This window comes from Pteropus vampyrus, unplaced genomic scaffold (assembly GCF_000151845.1).
Source record: "Pteropus vampyrus isolate Shadow unplaced genomic scaffold, Pvam_2.0 Scaffold520, whole genome shotgun sequence".
NCBI lineage: Eukaryota > Metazoa > Chordata > Mammalia > Chiroptera > Pteropodidae > Pteropus > Pteropus vampyrus.
The window spans coordinates 245,162-262,158 of NW_011889301.1; the positions used below are offsets into that span (position 1 = coordinate 245,162).

At 36.1% G+C, this 16,997-nt stretch overlaps 1 protein-coding gene across 7 annotated transcripts in view; it reads left to right on the plus strand.

The window, feature by feature from the left end:
* The window catches only part of CDC14B (cell division cycle 14B), an 81,774-nt gene that overhangs the window by 14,403 nt on the left and 50,374 nt on the right, over positions 1-16,997 (plus strand). For 5 of the 7 annotated variants that reach the window (XM_011383465.2, XM_011383464.2, XM_023525057.1 and 2 more), the window contains exons 2-3: positions 15,223-15,313; positions 15,860-15,935. In XM_011383465.2, coding sequence (XP_011381767.1) covers positions 15,223-15,313; positions 15,860-15,935 — 167 coding nt within the window. Of the gene's footprint in view, positions 1-13,394; positions 13,887-15,222; positions 15,314-15,859; positions 15,936-16,997 lie in introns of those variants that run through there. The other 2 variants (XM_023525058.1, XM_011383467.2) reach the window with 1 other exon arrangement.

Below are 16,997 nucleotides of genomic sequence, written 5' to 3' on the forward strand. Positions count from 1 at the left end.
CTAAATATACGGCTTAGTGGATGCATATTATTCCATTGTATGGATATATAATAATATATTTATTTCCTTGGGGCTCATGTATTGAAGAAGATGTATATGAATTCATTTCCATAAAATAGGGTTTAGGAGTTGTAGACTTTCCTAGGCAGAACATGGATTCCTGTCATGGTCTCTAGGTTGTAAACATAAACTCTTATTTAAAATAACTCCTCTTTATCCCTTTTGTCCCTTTATAAAGTACCTTTTTGTAATTTTTTAAACTTGATGTTTTGAATAGGTAAATACATTCACGAGGTTCTGAGACAAGTGTGAACAGTCTCCTGCTCATACCTGTCTAGTTCTTCCCACCCTGCTATCCCCCAGGGGTTTTAGTTCTTGTGTTTATTCAAATTTTTAAAAACACATTTATGTAAAATATTCTTTTAAAATTATTATTTTGGCAAATTTTATTTTAGAATAATTTAATATTTACAGAAAAGTTGCAAAGATAATATAGAGAGCTTCTGTATATCCCTCAACCATTTCCCCTAACGTTATTGTATATTACCATAGTACACTTGTCAAAACTAAGAAGCTAACATTGATGTGAACTATTAACTAAACTCCAGACTTAATTTGGATTTCCCCATAAATATCTTTTTTTCTGTTCCAGCATACAGGCCAGGATACTACATTACATTTAATAGATGCTTGATGAACTACTGATACCATATTTAATTGATTCTAAAATATGATAGAATGTATTATTTTAAGTACTTCAAAGAAAGGAAACATGCTGCCAGTTATAACTGTAAGTCACAGATTTTAAGATACAGCATAATTTCAGAGATGTTCAAATGTGAAAAAAATATACATCTTAGAATTGATGGAATATGATATGTCTTGGAGCTCTTTCAATTTTATAGAGAATTCCTCATTCTTTTTTATGGCTACATAGAATTTCACTTTACAATGCACATAAGAGCTTTCATCAAGCCCTTATTGATACTCATTTGAAGTGTTTTCATTCTTTAGCTATAAAAAATAATGCCGTATTGAATAACCTGTTACATATGTTATTTCATATGTACAAAGTGCATTGGGGATGACTTTTCAAAGTGAATTGCTGAGTTAGAGGTATATTTGTAATTCCGATAGAAGTTATACGCATTTACAATCCCAGCATTGTATGAGAGGATTTATTTATAATTTCACTAACAGAGTGGGTTACCAAACTTGGATTTTTACCAGTCTGACAGGTGGAAAATTATAGTCTCAATGTAGTTTTCATTTGTATTTCTCTTAAAAGCATGAGTTCTGTTTCTGAAAACTGGCTATAAATATCTTTTGCCCATTTTTCTGTTGGGCTATTGGCTCTTTCCAATTTATATACATTAGGGAAATTATTATCTGTAATGACTTATAAATATGTTTTCTATTTGTCATTGCCTTTTGATTCTCTTATAGTTGTGGTTGTGATGTGTGTTTGCCATGCAAAGTTTATAGGTGAATCTGCTATCTTTTCTCTCATGGCTTCTAGATTTTAAGTGATAGTTGGACTCAACAAAGTAATCAAGGAATTCTCATGCGTTTTCTTCTATTTCTCTTTGTCCTGGCCTTTATGCTATTGTTTTCATGCATTTTACTTATACATACGTTATAAACCCCCTCAGTACATTTTTATTACTTTCATTAAAACAATTATCTTTTAAAGAGATTTAAATAAGAAAAATCTTACATATTTACCCATATAGTTACCATTTCTAGTGCCCTTTATTCCTTTGTGTAGTTCCAGATTTCCAACTGGTATCATTTTCCTTCTGCCTTAAGGATTTTTTTTTTTAACTTTTCATGTAGTGCAGGTCGGCTGGTGATGAACTCTTTCATCCTTTGAATGTCTAAAAAATGTCTTTATTATGTTTTTGTTTTGGAAAGATTTTTGCTTAGTGTAGAAATCAAGGTTGGCATTTTTCTTTTTTCTTTCAAGATGTTGCTTTCAAGATGTCTTATCACTTGCTTTGGTTCCAGTCCGAAATCTGATACCTCTATATCTGCTTTTCTGTAAATAGTATGGGCTTTTCCCTCTGGCTGCTTTTAAGATTTTTTCTTTATCATCGGTTTTGAACAATTTGATTACAGTGATGTTTCCTTCGTGTTTCTTGTGCTTAAGATTCATTGAACTTGGATCTGTAGGTTTATAGAGTTCATCTATTTAGAAAGTTTTCAGCCATTATTCCATTAAATATTTTTCTGCCTGCCTTAGTACACAGTTACCTGTATATTAGGCCATTTTAAGCTGTCCCACAGTTCACTGATGCTCTTTTCATTTTTTTGTTTAGTTTTTTCTCTCCCTCTGTTTTATTTGGATAGGCTCACTGCTATGCCTTAAAATTCACTGATCCTTTTTTCTTCTGTTTTATTATCTGCCATTAATCCTATCTGGTATATTTTTTATCTCATAGCTTATAATTTTCACCTTCAGATAAGCTGGATTTGGGTCTTTTTTATATCTTCTGTGTCTCTACTTTTTTTTTAAACTGTATTTTTAAAATAATGGCTCTACCGAGATATAATTCACAAACCATAAGACTCACAATTTTAAAGTGTATATTTCAGTGGTTTTTGGGGGTAATAGTGTATTTTATATGGTATTTTAATATTAAATTCAATCTTAAGTCTTTAAATTTTAAGTATTTTTAAAATAGTATTTTGAGAGGTAAATTATTTATGGGATTGTGCAACTATCACCATAATCTAATTTTAGAATGTTTTCATTTTCCCCAGAAGAAACCTTGTACCTAGTAGCAGTTACTTCTCCATCCCAGCCTTAGGCAACTACTAACTTACTTTCTTTTACTCTATATTTCCTATTTTGGATTCTTCATAAAAATGGGATTATACTATTAGTGATCTTTTGCGACTATTTTATTTTGCTTAGCATGCTTGTGAGGTTCATCCATGTTGCAGCATGTATTAGTACTTAATATTTGATTGGATGACTATCACATTGTTTATCTCTTCATTAGTTGGTGGACATTTGGATTGTTTCACTTTTAGGTTATTATAAATAATGCTGCTATGAACATATATATATATACAAGTTTTTAATGGACATATTCATCTTTTTAACTTGATGAAATACGAATACCATTATAATACCTTTTATTGTCTTTCTCTACTAATTCTAACTTGTATGTTGATTCAAGGACTATTTTTATTGACTGATTATTCTCTTTATTATGGTCTTGCTTTTCTGCTTTCTTGCATGCCTGGCAATCTGATTGGATGATGAATTTTACTTTAGTGGGTGCTAGGTATTTTTGTCTTTTTATAAATCTTCTTGAGCTTTGTTCAGGGATGCAGTTAACTTACTTGGGAACTGTTTCATACTTTCTGGTCTTGCTTTTATGGTTTGTTAGGTGGGCCTGTATCCGTGTTTAGTCCAGGACTTATTATTCATTACTGAGGCAAGACCTTCCAGAGGCAAGAGTAATTTAGTACCCTCTGTGACTTAGGAGTTTTTACATAATGGCTGCTGAGAACAAGTACTTTCCCCAGCCTTGTGTGAGTGCCAGACACTATTTGCTCTAATCCTTTTGGGTGGTTCTTTCCTGGGCCTCTAGTAGTTTCCTCACATGCATGTTCTATACTGTTAAATATTTGGGACTTTTTGCAAATCTCCGGAGTTCTCTCTCTATGCAGCTTCCTCCTCTTTGGTACTCTGCCCTATGAACTCTTGCTGCCTTGGTTTCCGTGGACTTAGCTGCATCTCTTCAACTCAGGGGGTCTTTGGAGTTCTGCCTCAGTTTACCCTCCCTGTGCAGTGGCAGTGAGCCGGGACAACCTTAGGGCTCTCCTTTTTTGTTTCTTATGTCTCAGGGATCACTGTCCCCCATTGCCTCATATCTGAGTCTTGAAAACCATTGTGCCAGGAACATTCTGCATTCGTATTGGAGGCCTTTCAATATATTTTAGTATCTGGTAGTGCTGGCTCTATTTTAGACTTTTTTTTTTTTTTTTTTTAATAGAGAAGTTTATTACCCACAGGTCCTGGCAGAGGTAGATATACACACCTGAAGGGGCCACACCAGAAGGTCAAATCAAGGTGCTAGCAGAGAGAGCTTTTTAGACCTTTTTTAGAAAAGTCTTCCCCTAGCTATTCTTGCGTGTTAATTTTTGCATATTTTTCATATGAACTTTGGGATTAACTTGACGATTCCATAAACAAAGAATCTTGCTAGTTATTTACGTGAATATTAACTTGGAGTAAAAATGTCTTTAGGATGATGACTCTTCTGTCCACAAACATGAATTGTCTTATTGTTTGCTCAGGTCTTCTTTTGGGTAGCCTATTAATGTGTTAGAATTTTCATACCATACAGTGTCTTATAATTTATTTGTTAAACTTTTCTTAGATATTTAATCTGTTTTATTTGACATATTAACAATGCTCTGAACTGTTAATTGAACTCTTGAAATCATTTTCATTTTATTTAACTTAGATTCCATAGTGCCTATGTGGCAGGGTTTGGAAGGTAGGAAGTGGCTGCTCAGTGTTTAGATGTTAGAATAAAGAATGAGGAATTACTTTATATTAATACTATATTTACATTATGGAGAATTACCTCAGGGCTTTGTTTTTAATTACTAAAATTTAGGGACTGATCATTCTGATCTTGTTTGTATTTCATCTCATGATAGCCCTTGTAAATAAGACTATTAATATCCTTCTTTAGCTATCTGTTTTTGAACTATGTAGAATAAGTTGGTGTAGCTAATGGGTGATCATGCTCAGTGAATGCATTTCATTGTTTGATAAGTGAGTAGGAATTTGTTTTAGAAACAAAGTGGCCTTTTAAAAACTTATGGTTTTACATTGCTATAAGAAATTAAAGAAGATACAAATAAATGGAAAAATAGTCTGTGCTTGTGGATGGGGAGACTTAATATTGTTCAAATGTCCATGCTACTCAAGTGATCTACAGATTCAACACAATTCCTGTTATAATCCCAAAGGCATATTTTGCATAGAAGAAATATGAATTTTAATAGAAAAAAAATTCCTAAAGCTCATACGGAATATCAAAGGACCTTGAATAGCCAAAATAATCTTGAGAAAGAAAAACTAAGCTGGAGGCCTCACATTTCTGATTTCAAAACATAATAAAAGCTATTATAATCAAAACTATGATATTGGCATAAAAACAGAAACAGAATAATGGAACAGAACAGAGCCCAGAAATAAACCCTCATCTATATAGTCAAATGTTAGGAAAAGGATAGTCTCTTCAAGTAATGGTGTTGGGAAAACTGGATTTTCTCATGTGGAAGAATGAATTTGGACTCCTGCCTTATATCACATATAAAAATTAACTCAAGATGGTTCAAAGACTTAAATGTGAGGCCAGAAACTATAAAGTTACTAGAAAGAAAGAAAGAAAGGGGAAAAGCTACATGACGTTGGATTTGGCACTTAAAGCACAGGCAACAAAATCAAAAATAGACAAATGAGACTACATCAAACTTAAAAACTTCTGTGCATCAAAGGACACAATGAATAGAATGAAAAGGCAACTATGGAATGGGAAAAATATTTGCAGACCATTTATCTGTTCTATGAATTAATACAAGGGGTTACATATCCAGAATATATAAAGAACTCTTATAAAGAACTACAACTCAACAAATAAAATAAACAATCCAATTGAAACATAGACAAAGCACATTTCTACAAAAAAGATATACAAATGGCCAACAAGCTGTATTGGAGAAAGACCTCTTAGTTTTCCCTCCTGAGTATCTCCTTTACTCTCACATAGAGCACCTCACTTCTGACACTTCTTGTCACCAAATGTGTTGGCGTTTTCCCTACACCAAGCAATTCTCTGACATGTGTTGGATGTCCTTATTGGAAAAATTCCCCGGGGCCAAGAAACCAAAGAAAGAAGCTGACAACTCCAGCATTATATCAAGAGTTTATTAAAGGAATTTATATACCAGGTGTATCTTGAGCAGGGGCAAGACAATTTGGATATCCTCTGTGCCACATGACAGGTGTAAGGGGTTATACAGGACAGGGAAGGGTGGATTGGAGTACTGACTGAGGCATGATTTACCCCAGATAAGGGGAAACACTTTACATACTTGACCAGTGCAGGGTGAGGGCCTGTTACAGGAATCAGCATGCCTGCGGCACCGGGAAGGGCTAGGACAATTCCTGAGCAGGTTTGTAAGAAGCAATCTCTGTCCTGTTCTGGCCTGGATCTAGCCGGATCTAGCATGAGTATCTGGCAACTATCTGGCAGCGGTCAGGCAGGGTGAGGCAGCGGTCAATCCTTGAAACAGCCTCTCTTCCACAGTCCTACATTTATACCAATTTTAACACTACATGGAGATAGCATCAGACCCCACCGGTTAAAGGCTCAATCCCACAAGACCACCATCCCCTCCTCAGATACTAATCTCAAATCCAGATTGTTACCTGTACTTTTGACCAACTGTAAATCAGAGGTTCCTACAACCCCGTCCTCTGGTTTAATTAATTTTCTAGAGTGGCTCACAATTTAGGAAAACTATTTACTTTCTGCTTACCAGTTTATTATAAAAGGATATGATAAAGGATATAAATGAATATCCAGATGGAAGAGATCTGTGGGGCAAGGTATGTGGGATGGAACATGGAGCTTTCATGCCCTCTCTGAGTTTAACACTTCCCATCATTTCCGTGTATTCACCAACCTGAAAGCTCCCCGAACCCCATACGGTACGCCTCACATAGGCATGATCACTTTTCAACTCCATTTCTAGCCCCTCTCTCTAGAGAATACGTGTGGGGCTGAAAATTCCTTTCTGGTGATCAGCCCTCATCCAGGTCCCATCCAGGACCCCACACAGAATTGCCTCATTAGAACGAAAGACATGCCTAGACCCACAAAATTCCAAGGGGTTTAGTATATTTTGTCAGGATCTGGGGTCAAAAACCAAATATTCAAACAAAAGATATTCCTAGTGTTCTCATCACTTAGGAGATCACAAGGGTTTTAGGCACTCTGTGCCAGAAACTTTGGGCAGAGACCAATATATATGTTTTCTATTATTTCACATAAGCATCTGAAAAAAATGTTCAGCATCACTAATTATTAGGGAGATGGAGATAAAAACCATAATAACACCATCTACCTGTTTGGATGACTACTGTCAAAAAAAAAAGAAGTCAAAATAACAAATGTTGGCGAGGATGTGGAGAAATGGGAATCCTTTTGCACTGTTGATAGGAATGTAAAATAGTGCAGCTGCAATGGAAAACAGTATGGAAGTTTCTTAAAAAATTAAAAATGGAACTACCAAATGATCCAGCAGTCCCATTTCTAGGTATATACATCCAAAAGAATTGAAAATAGGATCTCAAAGAAATAGTCACACACCCCTGTTCACTACAGCATTTTTCACAATAGCCAAGGGGTGGAAGCAACCTAAATGTCCATGAATAGATGAATTAATAAGGAAAATATGGTATATGCATAATACACTGGAAGATTATGCAGCCTTAAAGAAAAAAATGTAATCCCTGTCATGCTACAACGTGGATAAACCTTGAGGACATTATACTAAGTGAAATAAGCCAGTCACAAAAAGACAAATACTGTATGATTCCACTTATGAGGTATCTGACGTAGTCAAACTCTTAGAAACAGAAGGAAAAGGGTGGTTGTCATTCTAGAGGGAGGAGGGAAAGGAGAGTTGCTGTTCAGTGTGTATGGCATTTCATAGTTTTTCGAGATGGAAAAGTTCAAGAGATCTGTTGCGTAACAAATGTGTATATTGTTAACACTAATGTACTGTACACTTAAAATGGTTATGATGGTAACTTTTATGCTATGATGGTAAATTTTATGCTATGCTTGTTTTGATCACAACAAAAACTTTATGGTCTTAAAAAACTCAGGTTCACATCTATTTCTATTTGCATGCTAATCTTAATATTGTTTGTGTAGGTATTCCTTCCTGGAATATATTAGGATCCTGGAGATTAAGAATCCAGATTTCAGAGAATATTTTGCTATCTCTTAAGCAAATAAGTACATCTGAAAATATAAGGGTTACTTTTAGGAATGCAACAGAACATTTGAAATTATAATTATTTATGATATATGATTAGCATAAACAGATTGCTTACACATATTCATTCAATTTAAACAAAAAAAACAAAATATACTAACAAGGTATAAATTTTATCAGAATTTTTAGTGTTTTGTGATTTTTTTTTAACAGGAAGATTACATTTCTGTTTCCAGGCATAGTTTTTCAATTGTAACTATCTAGATAATAATGTAAAATATAAAGCTGCTCCATAGTTATAAACTAAATATCACTTTGTTGTAAAATATATAATAAATACAATTCAGCATTGACATTAAAGTTCTTAGAAGTTTGATTTTTCCTAAAACCTTTCATTAAAAAAAATCAAAACTTCAACTTTAAAAGCATGAAGACTACCCCAAAATTATTGTTAAATGTAGCAAAAGGGTTTTTCTTCTCAGAATCAAAGTACTGTATAAGCAAATTTCTCTTAAAATTCTTGAGCTTAACTGCTTCATGTAGGGCTGCTGTGGAGAGCTAAATGTACCTGCTGTGAAAATCTGTCGTGTCAAAAAAAATGTGAGTAAAGGTAGTATGTCCCAACGCTGTGTGGCTGGACTAGTAGAGAGTTCTCAGTGAACATCCCACTTTTTTCTTAGATTTCCACAAAGTTGTGCTGCTTCCAGCTCTCCTGGATCCCTTAGTGTTTCTTCTGTGGTGTCACAGCTTCCCTAAGGAAGCAAAGTTTTGAAGGGAATTGAGCCTGGAAAACCTCGATTAAAACATCTCTGTGTGATTCAGATTGAAGTGTTTTTTTTTCCACCATCCTTCCTTTTGAAAAATAATTAAAATATTAAATCTTGAAAGCCATATTATATAAAATACACAGTTTTGGAAGTTACTTATCTGAGCCATGTAATTATTTTTCCATAGGATTTCTTTGAAGCTACACTGATATAATAATGAGAAATTGGGGCCTTTTTAAAAAGAATACTGTAGGTCAATTACTTAATTACTTGTTTATATGCTCCTATATGTGAATTGATTCAAGATACATTGATTATATTTGTTCAAAGCTTTGTTTTACCTCATCACAAGCCGAGTGACCCTGTGCAAGTTTATTCTTGGCACTGTCTCTCCCATCTGTAACAAGAGGACAATAAAACCTATATCATAAGAATAAGTGAAAAATAACTGAGATAATATGTGTAAAGTGCCCAGACTAGGATGTACTCAGTAAATGAGAATTTCCTTTTCCTCTAGCCTTGTCTGCTCTTCCTCCATTTATTTATTCATTTGTTTGTTAAGCAGACATTTTACTAAGCGCCTGTTGAGCCTTAGGCACTGTGATGGGTACGCTGTGTTTCTGACCACAGGTGCTCTCATTCTCTTTAAGCAGCTGAGAAAATCAGAGTTGGATATTAGGATCAAAACTCTTGGAAATAAAGGCCTTACAAGCAGAAGGAAAGGCACAGACAGCTTCCTTGCTTTTATCTTTCTGATAGTTGGAGGCCTTTGTCTCTTATCAGAGGCTATAGATTAGAAACTGATGGACCTATTTCTTTTAAGTCTATGCTGTCTGTTATAGTAACCACTAACCACATGTTAGCAGATAGTGAACATTTCCCTCATCGCACAAAGTTGTACTGGGTAGCTATATTCTACGTAGTGTGAGTTGGATCATTAGCAGATCAATAGTTTTGAGATAAAGGTAGAAGAGATATAAGAAGAGCTCCAGATTATTCTGCTGTATTTGTGTGACCTGAAGCAAGTCTTAGTTGGAGCTATATGACATGGTATCAACAGAGTCACTGTTTTCTCCTTATTCTCAATCTAGAGTACTTTTAAAATAATATGGTTGATAGAGTAGAATGAATGGCAGATAATCTTTACATTAAAAGGTAAACCCTATTTCTGTGAATTTTCCTTTGTGAAGATTTTAGGATCTGAGAGAACTTTTTATTATTCTTTAAGTCTTTTTACAGACCGAGGAAGGATAATAATATTTATTATTTCAAGAATCTTTGAAAGACTATTTAGCTACACTATCTTTTCTGGTATGTTTTTTCCATTTTTTTAAAGTTGCAATGTAATTTGGTACTCATGGTCTCTATACTCAATTAGGTCAAGATAATTCTTAATTCTATACAAACTACTTGATTAATTCTGTAGTCTTTTCATGGATCTATACCAGTCGAAATTCTTTTTGGCCACCTCACCCCACCCTACTCTTTACTATATACAAGTAAAATACAACTTGTATATAGTAAAACAGATTTTTGTGTACAGTTTGAATTTTAACGAGTAAACTACTCTTCCCTGTGGGCCCTTATCCCTCTTACCCCAAGCAACCACTGTTGACTTCTATCAGTATAGAGTAATTTTACTTGTTCTTGAACTTTATGTATCAAGAATCATATAGCATGTTCTCTTTTGTGTCCGTCTTATTTTGCTTAGCATAGTGTGTTAGAGATGCATCCATTTTATTTTGTATATCAACACTTTATTCTTTTTTTTGTTTTTGATTAGTAGTGTTCCATTGTATGAATATACTACAATCTGTTTATTCATTCCCTGTTGGTGGAAATTTGTGTTTCCAGTTTCTTGCTATTCTAAAGCTGCTAAAAATATTCATGTACAAGTCTTATTGTAGACATGGGTTTTATTTTCTCTTGGATATATATACTGGATATATATATACATACATCCTTAGGAGTTGGATGGCTGGCTCATCAGAAAAATATGTTTGTAAGAAACTGCTGAACTTTTCCAGTGTCTTAATGCCATTTTACATTCTCATCAGCAACATTTGAGAGTTCTGATTGCTGTACATCTCCAACACTTGGTGTTATCATTCTGATTTTAGCTATTCTATTCTGTTGGCCAAGAAGTGGTATTTCATTGAGGTTTTAATTTGCATTTCTCTGACTTAAATGCCTTTTTCATGACCTTATAGGCCATTCCTATAACTTCTTTCATAAAGTGTCTTCAAATCTTTTGCCCTGGTTCCCATTTTAAAAATTTAATATGTACCCCTAATCCTTCTGTACACCATTTTCTTAAAGACCACAAGTCAAAGTGGCAAGACAATTTTAAAAAATCTCCATGACAGGTTTCACTATAGAAAAAAATTACTTATCTATATAACTAGTGGCCTAGAATTGTGATGTCCTAAATATTTTTAGGAGGGCCTTTAAATACCATTGGAGATAAAGAATGAGTATTGTGAATAAGAATTTGCTTCCGATAAGGCAATTATATATTAAAAATACTCATTAAATGAAGTCTTTTTTTCATTCACTGCCAAGAAATTTGAAATGAGACAGACCATTTACTTATCTCTGCCCCTCCCTTGAAATGCATATTTAGGGTTGATAAATTAGAATTTATCAAAGTTCTTGGCTTAGGATCCTAGAAAAATGGCTGCTGAAGTTGACTGCTTTACTTCCCTGTGACTTCTCTTTTTGGCGCAAGTGCCTGACTTGAATGACCATGATCCAAATGATTTAGGCCATGTTAATGCCAGATCTCATCTCTTTGTATCACACTGATGGAAACTGCCATGAGCCAATTTGGTCTTGCACAGCACTTAGGACTCTGATAGACAACAGTAATTTCAGGAAAACTCCAGGTAGATGGGGTTCAGCTACTCTCTCACATCTTTGCTACCAGGTTATAATGAAAGTTAGTCTTAGATAAAAAACTTATTACAGTAATTATTAAATATTCTTAGCAAGCACGCACAAAACACGATATACTCTGTCCTGTAAGCTTAGCTTTTACAATTTTAGGTATCCAAGATTTCTTTGGATGCACAGGCGGGGGTGCCATAAGAATAGGAGACCTAAGGAGGCATTGGACGGTTGAGGTTTATATGCCATTCTAGACAAAGAAGAGGGAAGTAGGGGTCTGGAGTTTCAAAGTCGGGGAGGGAGTAGGCAATTTTCAGGTAGGTGGAAAGAAGAGCAAACATGTGATAAGTGAATTCTTACTGGAGCACCCAGAAACAATGGGACACAGAGGGAAGTCGAACAAACAGTCTTTGCTAGATTTCTTACTGTCATGTTTAGTTGCTAAGTTGCTCCCTTTAAGCAGGTTTTTCTATCCGAATTGCTTTAAGCAGGTGAGGGGGGAGGGTCAAAAGTTCTGAGTCTTTTGTTTCTTACTAACCTACTTAAAATCACTATCCCAAAAGGCATATTTTAGGGTGGCAAAGTGTCTGTTGCCTTAAATTACCGTGAATGGAGGTTGTCTCAGTTTATATTCCTACCCACAGGCAATGTGAGTGGCGGTTTCCCCACAACCTGACCAACAGTGCCTTTCAAACTCCTTTGGTTTTTGTCAGTCTGAAGGAAAACTAGGACCTTGTAGTTTAAATTTGCGTTTTTGTTATTTTGCAGTCACATAAAATGGAAGTGGAGTATCTTTGTGAGATAAATTTAAAATATTTTCCAGTTTACCTCTTGACTTTATGTCTGTTACCATGAAGACTCTTTCAAAAATGGTTATCAATTCAGCAGTAGATCCTCTTATGGCATTTAGATTTTGTTTCGTTTAGAAAGGCCTTCTCCAGTTGGACATTAAAAAGAATTTATGGTTTTATTTTTTAAAATTGGAAGTCTTTGATTTGTCTGGAATTTTAGAATAAAAAATTTAGCAGGCCTGCTGTTTACTTCTGTGGCAAAATTGCATATGATATATAATGTGTATAGTATATTAAGATTATACAGTATAATTCTTGGGAAAGTTGTTACTGTATTGCTTGTCCGTTTAAGGGAGAGTCATTGCAAATTTTTCACGTATTATTAAAATAACGCTTTTCTATAGGAAACCTGGAAAACTAAAGGAGGGAATGAAAATCACCCCTGATCTCCGCACCATATTGTATATAACAAAATTGGGACCATATTCATACTGTATCTTCATTTTTTTTCACTTGAGTCGAACATCGATTTAGAAAATCCTTTAAATGGTTGCTTAGTATGGTGTCAGAATTTTTGTCTTTTAACCGTTCTAATACTTATCTGAGAAATCGAAGGACTTTAAAGGAATGAATGACCACAGTTTTAAGCTGAATTTACTTTTAAATCCTGAACCATTTTGAAGACGTCTATTGTATATGAGACGCCAGCACTCGCGGCGAGTCCGACACTCTCCAGCCCGCCGGGGTCTCCAGGTCGGGTGCCTGGCAGGCCCGGGGCTGCCCCGCAGTACTGCGCCTCGCCGCGCGGCGCGGCTACAGCCCGGCTGCAGCACCCCCTGGTGGAGACGGGCAGGGCAGCTGGGGGAGGCGCCCCGAGTCCGTGTCGCCGGGTCATATTCACCATCTACCCCTTCCCTTCCGAGAAGTCCTTGCACTGGCTCTCGGAGCCGCTTTCTCTAACCAGACCCGCGATTGCCTCTGTGGCGCTCTGCTGCAGGTCCCGACTGTGAGTGCAGACTTTTGGCGCTGGAGGGCCTGGCGCCACAGACGACCGACCGCCCGGCGTCCCCCGCGTCCCCAAGGCGGGGCGAAGCTGAGCCTGGGCGGCTGGGGGTAGCTTCCGCGCCCCATGCCCTTGCCGCCCGGTTTGGAGCCAGTTGAGAAGTTTTGGACTTCCGGGTTTGACTCGCCTGGGTTTGCCGAGCGTTGTCACCGTGCCTACTGCTTGGGCAGTGGCCCTTTAAACTTTGTTTTTTAAACTTTGGGGGTGTGGTCGTGGCGCCTCCTCCCAGCAGCTGATTATTCCCTGACTGTCCAGTCGTTCCCTCCACTCAGCCTTTCAGATGCTTTGGAGTCATGAGTCGGGAGGGCACAGGGACCTGCCTGATGGCCGAGGTGATCAAAGGTGAGTGCAGAGGGTACAGGGCTGGCTTGTCCCGGCCGCTGCGGGGGACACGCCGTATTAATGGGCATCATATGGTGCCTGGGCTTAGAGGAGGCCCCGATTGCTGGCCAGGAGGTGCCTTTAAACTTTGGAGCCAGGGCCGATGCTGTCTCATGGGCGTTGGTGGCTTCCCGTGACTCCTAGTCCCCAGGCGTGGTCTTGCTTTGGGGCGAACATGAATAAGACCTGTGCAGTGGGGATCCCCTAGCTGGTAGGTGAGTTGCGCTTCTCCACCCAAGGGAGCAAAATCGTGGTCACTATGCAAAGGAATCAAGGGTCATTTGTGGTTGGAAAGGAATAAACTCGTCACCCTTTTGAGTGTTTGTGGTTGCAAGACATTTTTGTTGCGTTTAGGAGGAAATAAATACAGCAATTGCGTGAGCTGAATTGCTGACAATTGCTTAAATTTCCATTTGGGGAAAGGATGCCAGTTGGCGTCCTTTATTTCTTACTATTTTGAGGGCTGAACTTGATTTTGCCAAGAGTGGAGTATTTTACTAGCACTACTAGTATTGCTACTAATAGGGATTGTGGAGGGCTTCGCTTCGCAAGGATTTTTAGGCAACTTCTTTTGGGGGTGTGGTGGGGGAGGAAGGGTGGAGCCCCTCTGAGCATTATTAATACTGGTTACCATTCTTGCTAAATATCACAGCAACCTAACTGCATTTATGCAACACAAGTTCATCTGACACTCATCATGGAGAAACCTCTTATTGCTTCTGTTGCAATGGTAATTTGTCTAATTGTAAAAGTCATTATATAAGTGGTAGTGATCCCTAAGAATAGTTGGATAAACCCATTTTGTTGTTTGTGTTCTATTGCTGTAAACGTTAAATTTGAAGCAATTTTGAAAGCGTTCTTTTTCTACTTAAAATACAGTTTCTTATTGAAGCGACTCTTTAGGATGCCTTGAAAAGCAATGATACGTAGTCAGTCATCTAGGTTGAAGGCTAGCTATCAAGTGCATGCTGTCATTTACTCAGATTTCTTAGTCCCGGGAAACTAAAGTTTTGTGATGAGAGGTTCCTCCAGGAATTTAGCCGTATTGCTACATAAAAGGTCACTTATCGTTATTGAAACTTACAGTTAAAGGCAGTTTCTCCTTAAAAAAAATTTGCTTATTTATTATCACCAAAATAGCCAGAACATTTTCAGAGTATCTGTTGGCACTCTTACCATCAAAAACATGCATAGAAAAAAATCAAAATCTGACTTCATCTGAAAAGAGTTGCATCATGATATATGAAATGTTTTTTGATAACCTGAAGGAAGGAACATTGCAATTTTTCCATTTCAGATCGCCTTTGTTTTGCCATTCTCTACAGCAGACCAAAGAGTTCATCAAATGTACATTATTTCAGCATAGATAATGAACTTGAATATGAGAAGTAAGTATTGCTTTTTAAAAGATTGTTAATAACTTTTTTTAAAGAATCTAAAGGTATGTTTATAAATAGGATAGCCTTGGAAAATTATAGATCTGTCGATTGATAATTGCAGAATTTTTTTCTTTAACCCATAGTAATAAAATAGCTCCTTAGAGAAAAAATAAAAATGAAAGAACTTTTCTAAATTTAACAATTTACATTGAAATTCTAATAGTTTACAGTACAATGAGATATAAACTAATGTATTAAGATATGTTTTTACCAGTGGAAAAATGTGTGGAAAAACAGCTTTTTTATTCATAAGGTGTTTCCATATGTTATTCGAGGTTGTATTTAGGTGTTGAACCACTTGTCATATTGTTTATTAGGCGTTGCTTACCGGGATATCTCTTCCTCTAGTTAAGGCAGTACCTTTAAGTTCTGTGACTGATAACAAAATGGTGTATGCTTTCTTGTCTTAATTCGATGTTGTAGCTCCAAAAAGGCATTTATATTCAGAACATCTAGAATATTATACATACACGTTTTTGTTTTTCATTTTTAAAGCTTCTACGCAGATTTTGGACCCCTCAATCTGGCAATGGTTTACAGATATTGTTGCAAGATAAATAAGAAATTAAAGGTAAAGTCGCTTTTACTTAAGAATTGACTTAATCATCATTAGCCCGATCTTGGGAAGGGGAAAGTAAGGAAAGCATATCTCTATTTTTAAAAAGGAAATGTCATGTTTTTCATTATGGTGGTGTTTGGGACATACCCATGGTTGCTTTAAGAAAGCATAGTGTATAAGTTATTTTTCCAGAGTTTTTATTCAACAGTTTAAGTTTGGGTCATTTGGTTCTGGTTTGGATTGGTGATACTCAAATACTTGAAAAGCCAAAGTAGAAATTGGTTAGTAAGGTGAACCTCTTATTGCTGACCTAACGCAATTGAAACCCAACAAGAGAAACTTCCTGTGCTGTAGTCATTGTTCTTTCTGCCCTCACTTTGATAGAGAGAGTATGCTAGCAAACTAATGAAGAAAAGTTAGTTAATCTTACTTTCTCTCATTCAATTTTGAATCTCCCATGATGTTGTACTACTACTGACTCTTCACCTTGACAGTTAACACATACGATTAAGAAGCAGGGGAAGCAAGGGCAAACAACGTATCTTTAAGGCTGTATCATCGGGAATTGCAAAAGTGTGTATTCATTAGTTTGAACTTAGACACCCCCTCATCCAAACTTTGATTATTGGTCATGCACAATAAAGAAATGTTTATGTATTGCTAGCAATTCCAAATAAGTCACTATAGATTCTCAAATGGAAAGTACTATATTTGAAGATGGGTCCTTTTTTAAAGCAACTTTATTCAATCGATTACTTACCAAGCTACTACTACACAGAAGAAATAAAAGTTATTTTTAATTAAAAATTAAATTGTATTAAAAAGTTATGGGTAAGGCAGACTTTTTTCCTTGAGAATAAAATGTAAAATTTCATATCATAAACATTAGAAGCACCTGTCAGATGAGCTAATGGAAGTTGTAGCATTACTTTTTATTTCGGTATTATATGTGTATTCACTACAGATTTATATAGAGATGGAGACTCTTCTTTCTGGACTTTTTTCTCTCTCGAATAGGAATATAAGCATTTATACTCTTATCTATTTATGCCACCCCTCCCTTTTTCCAGTTGT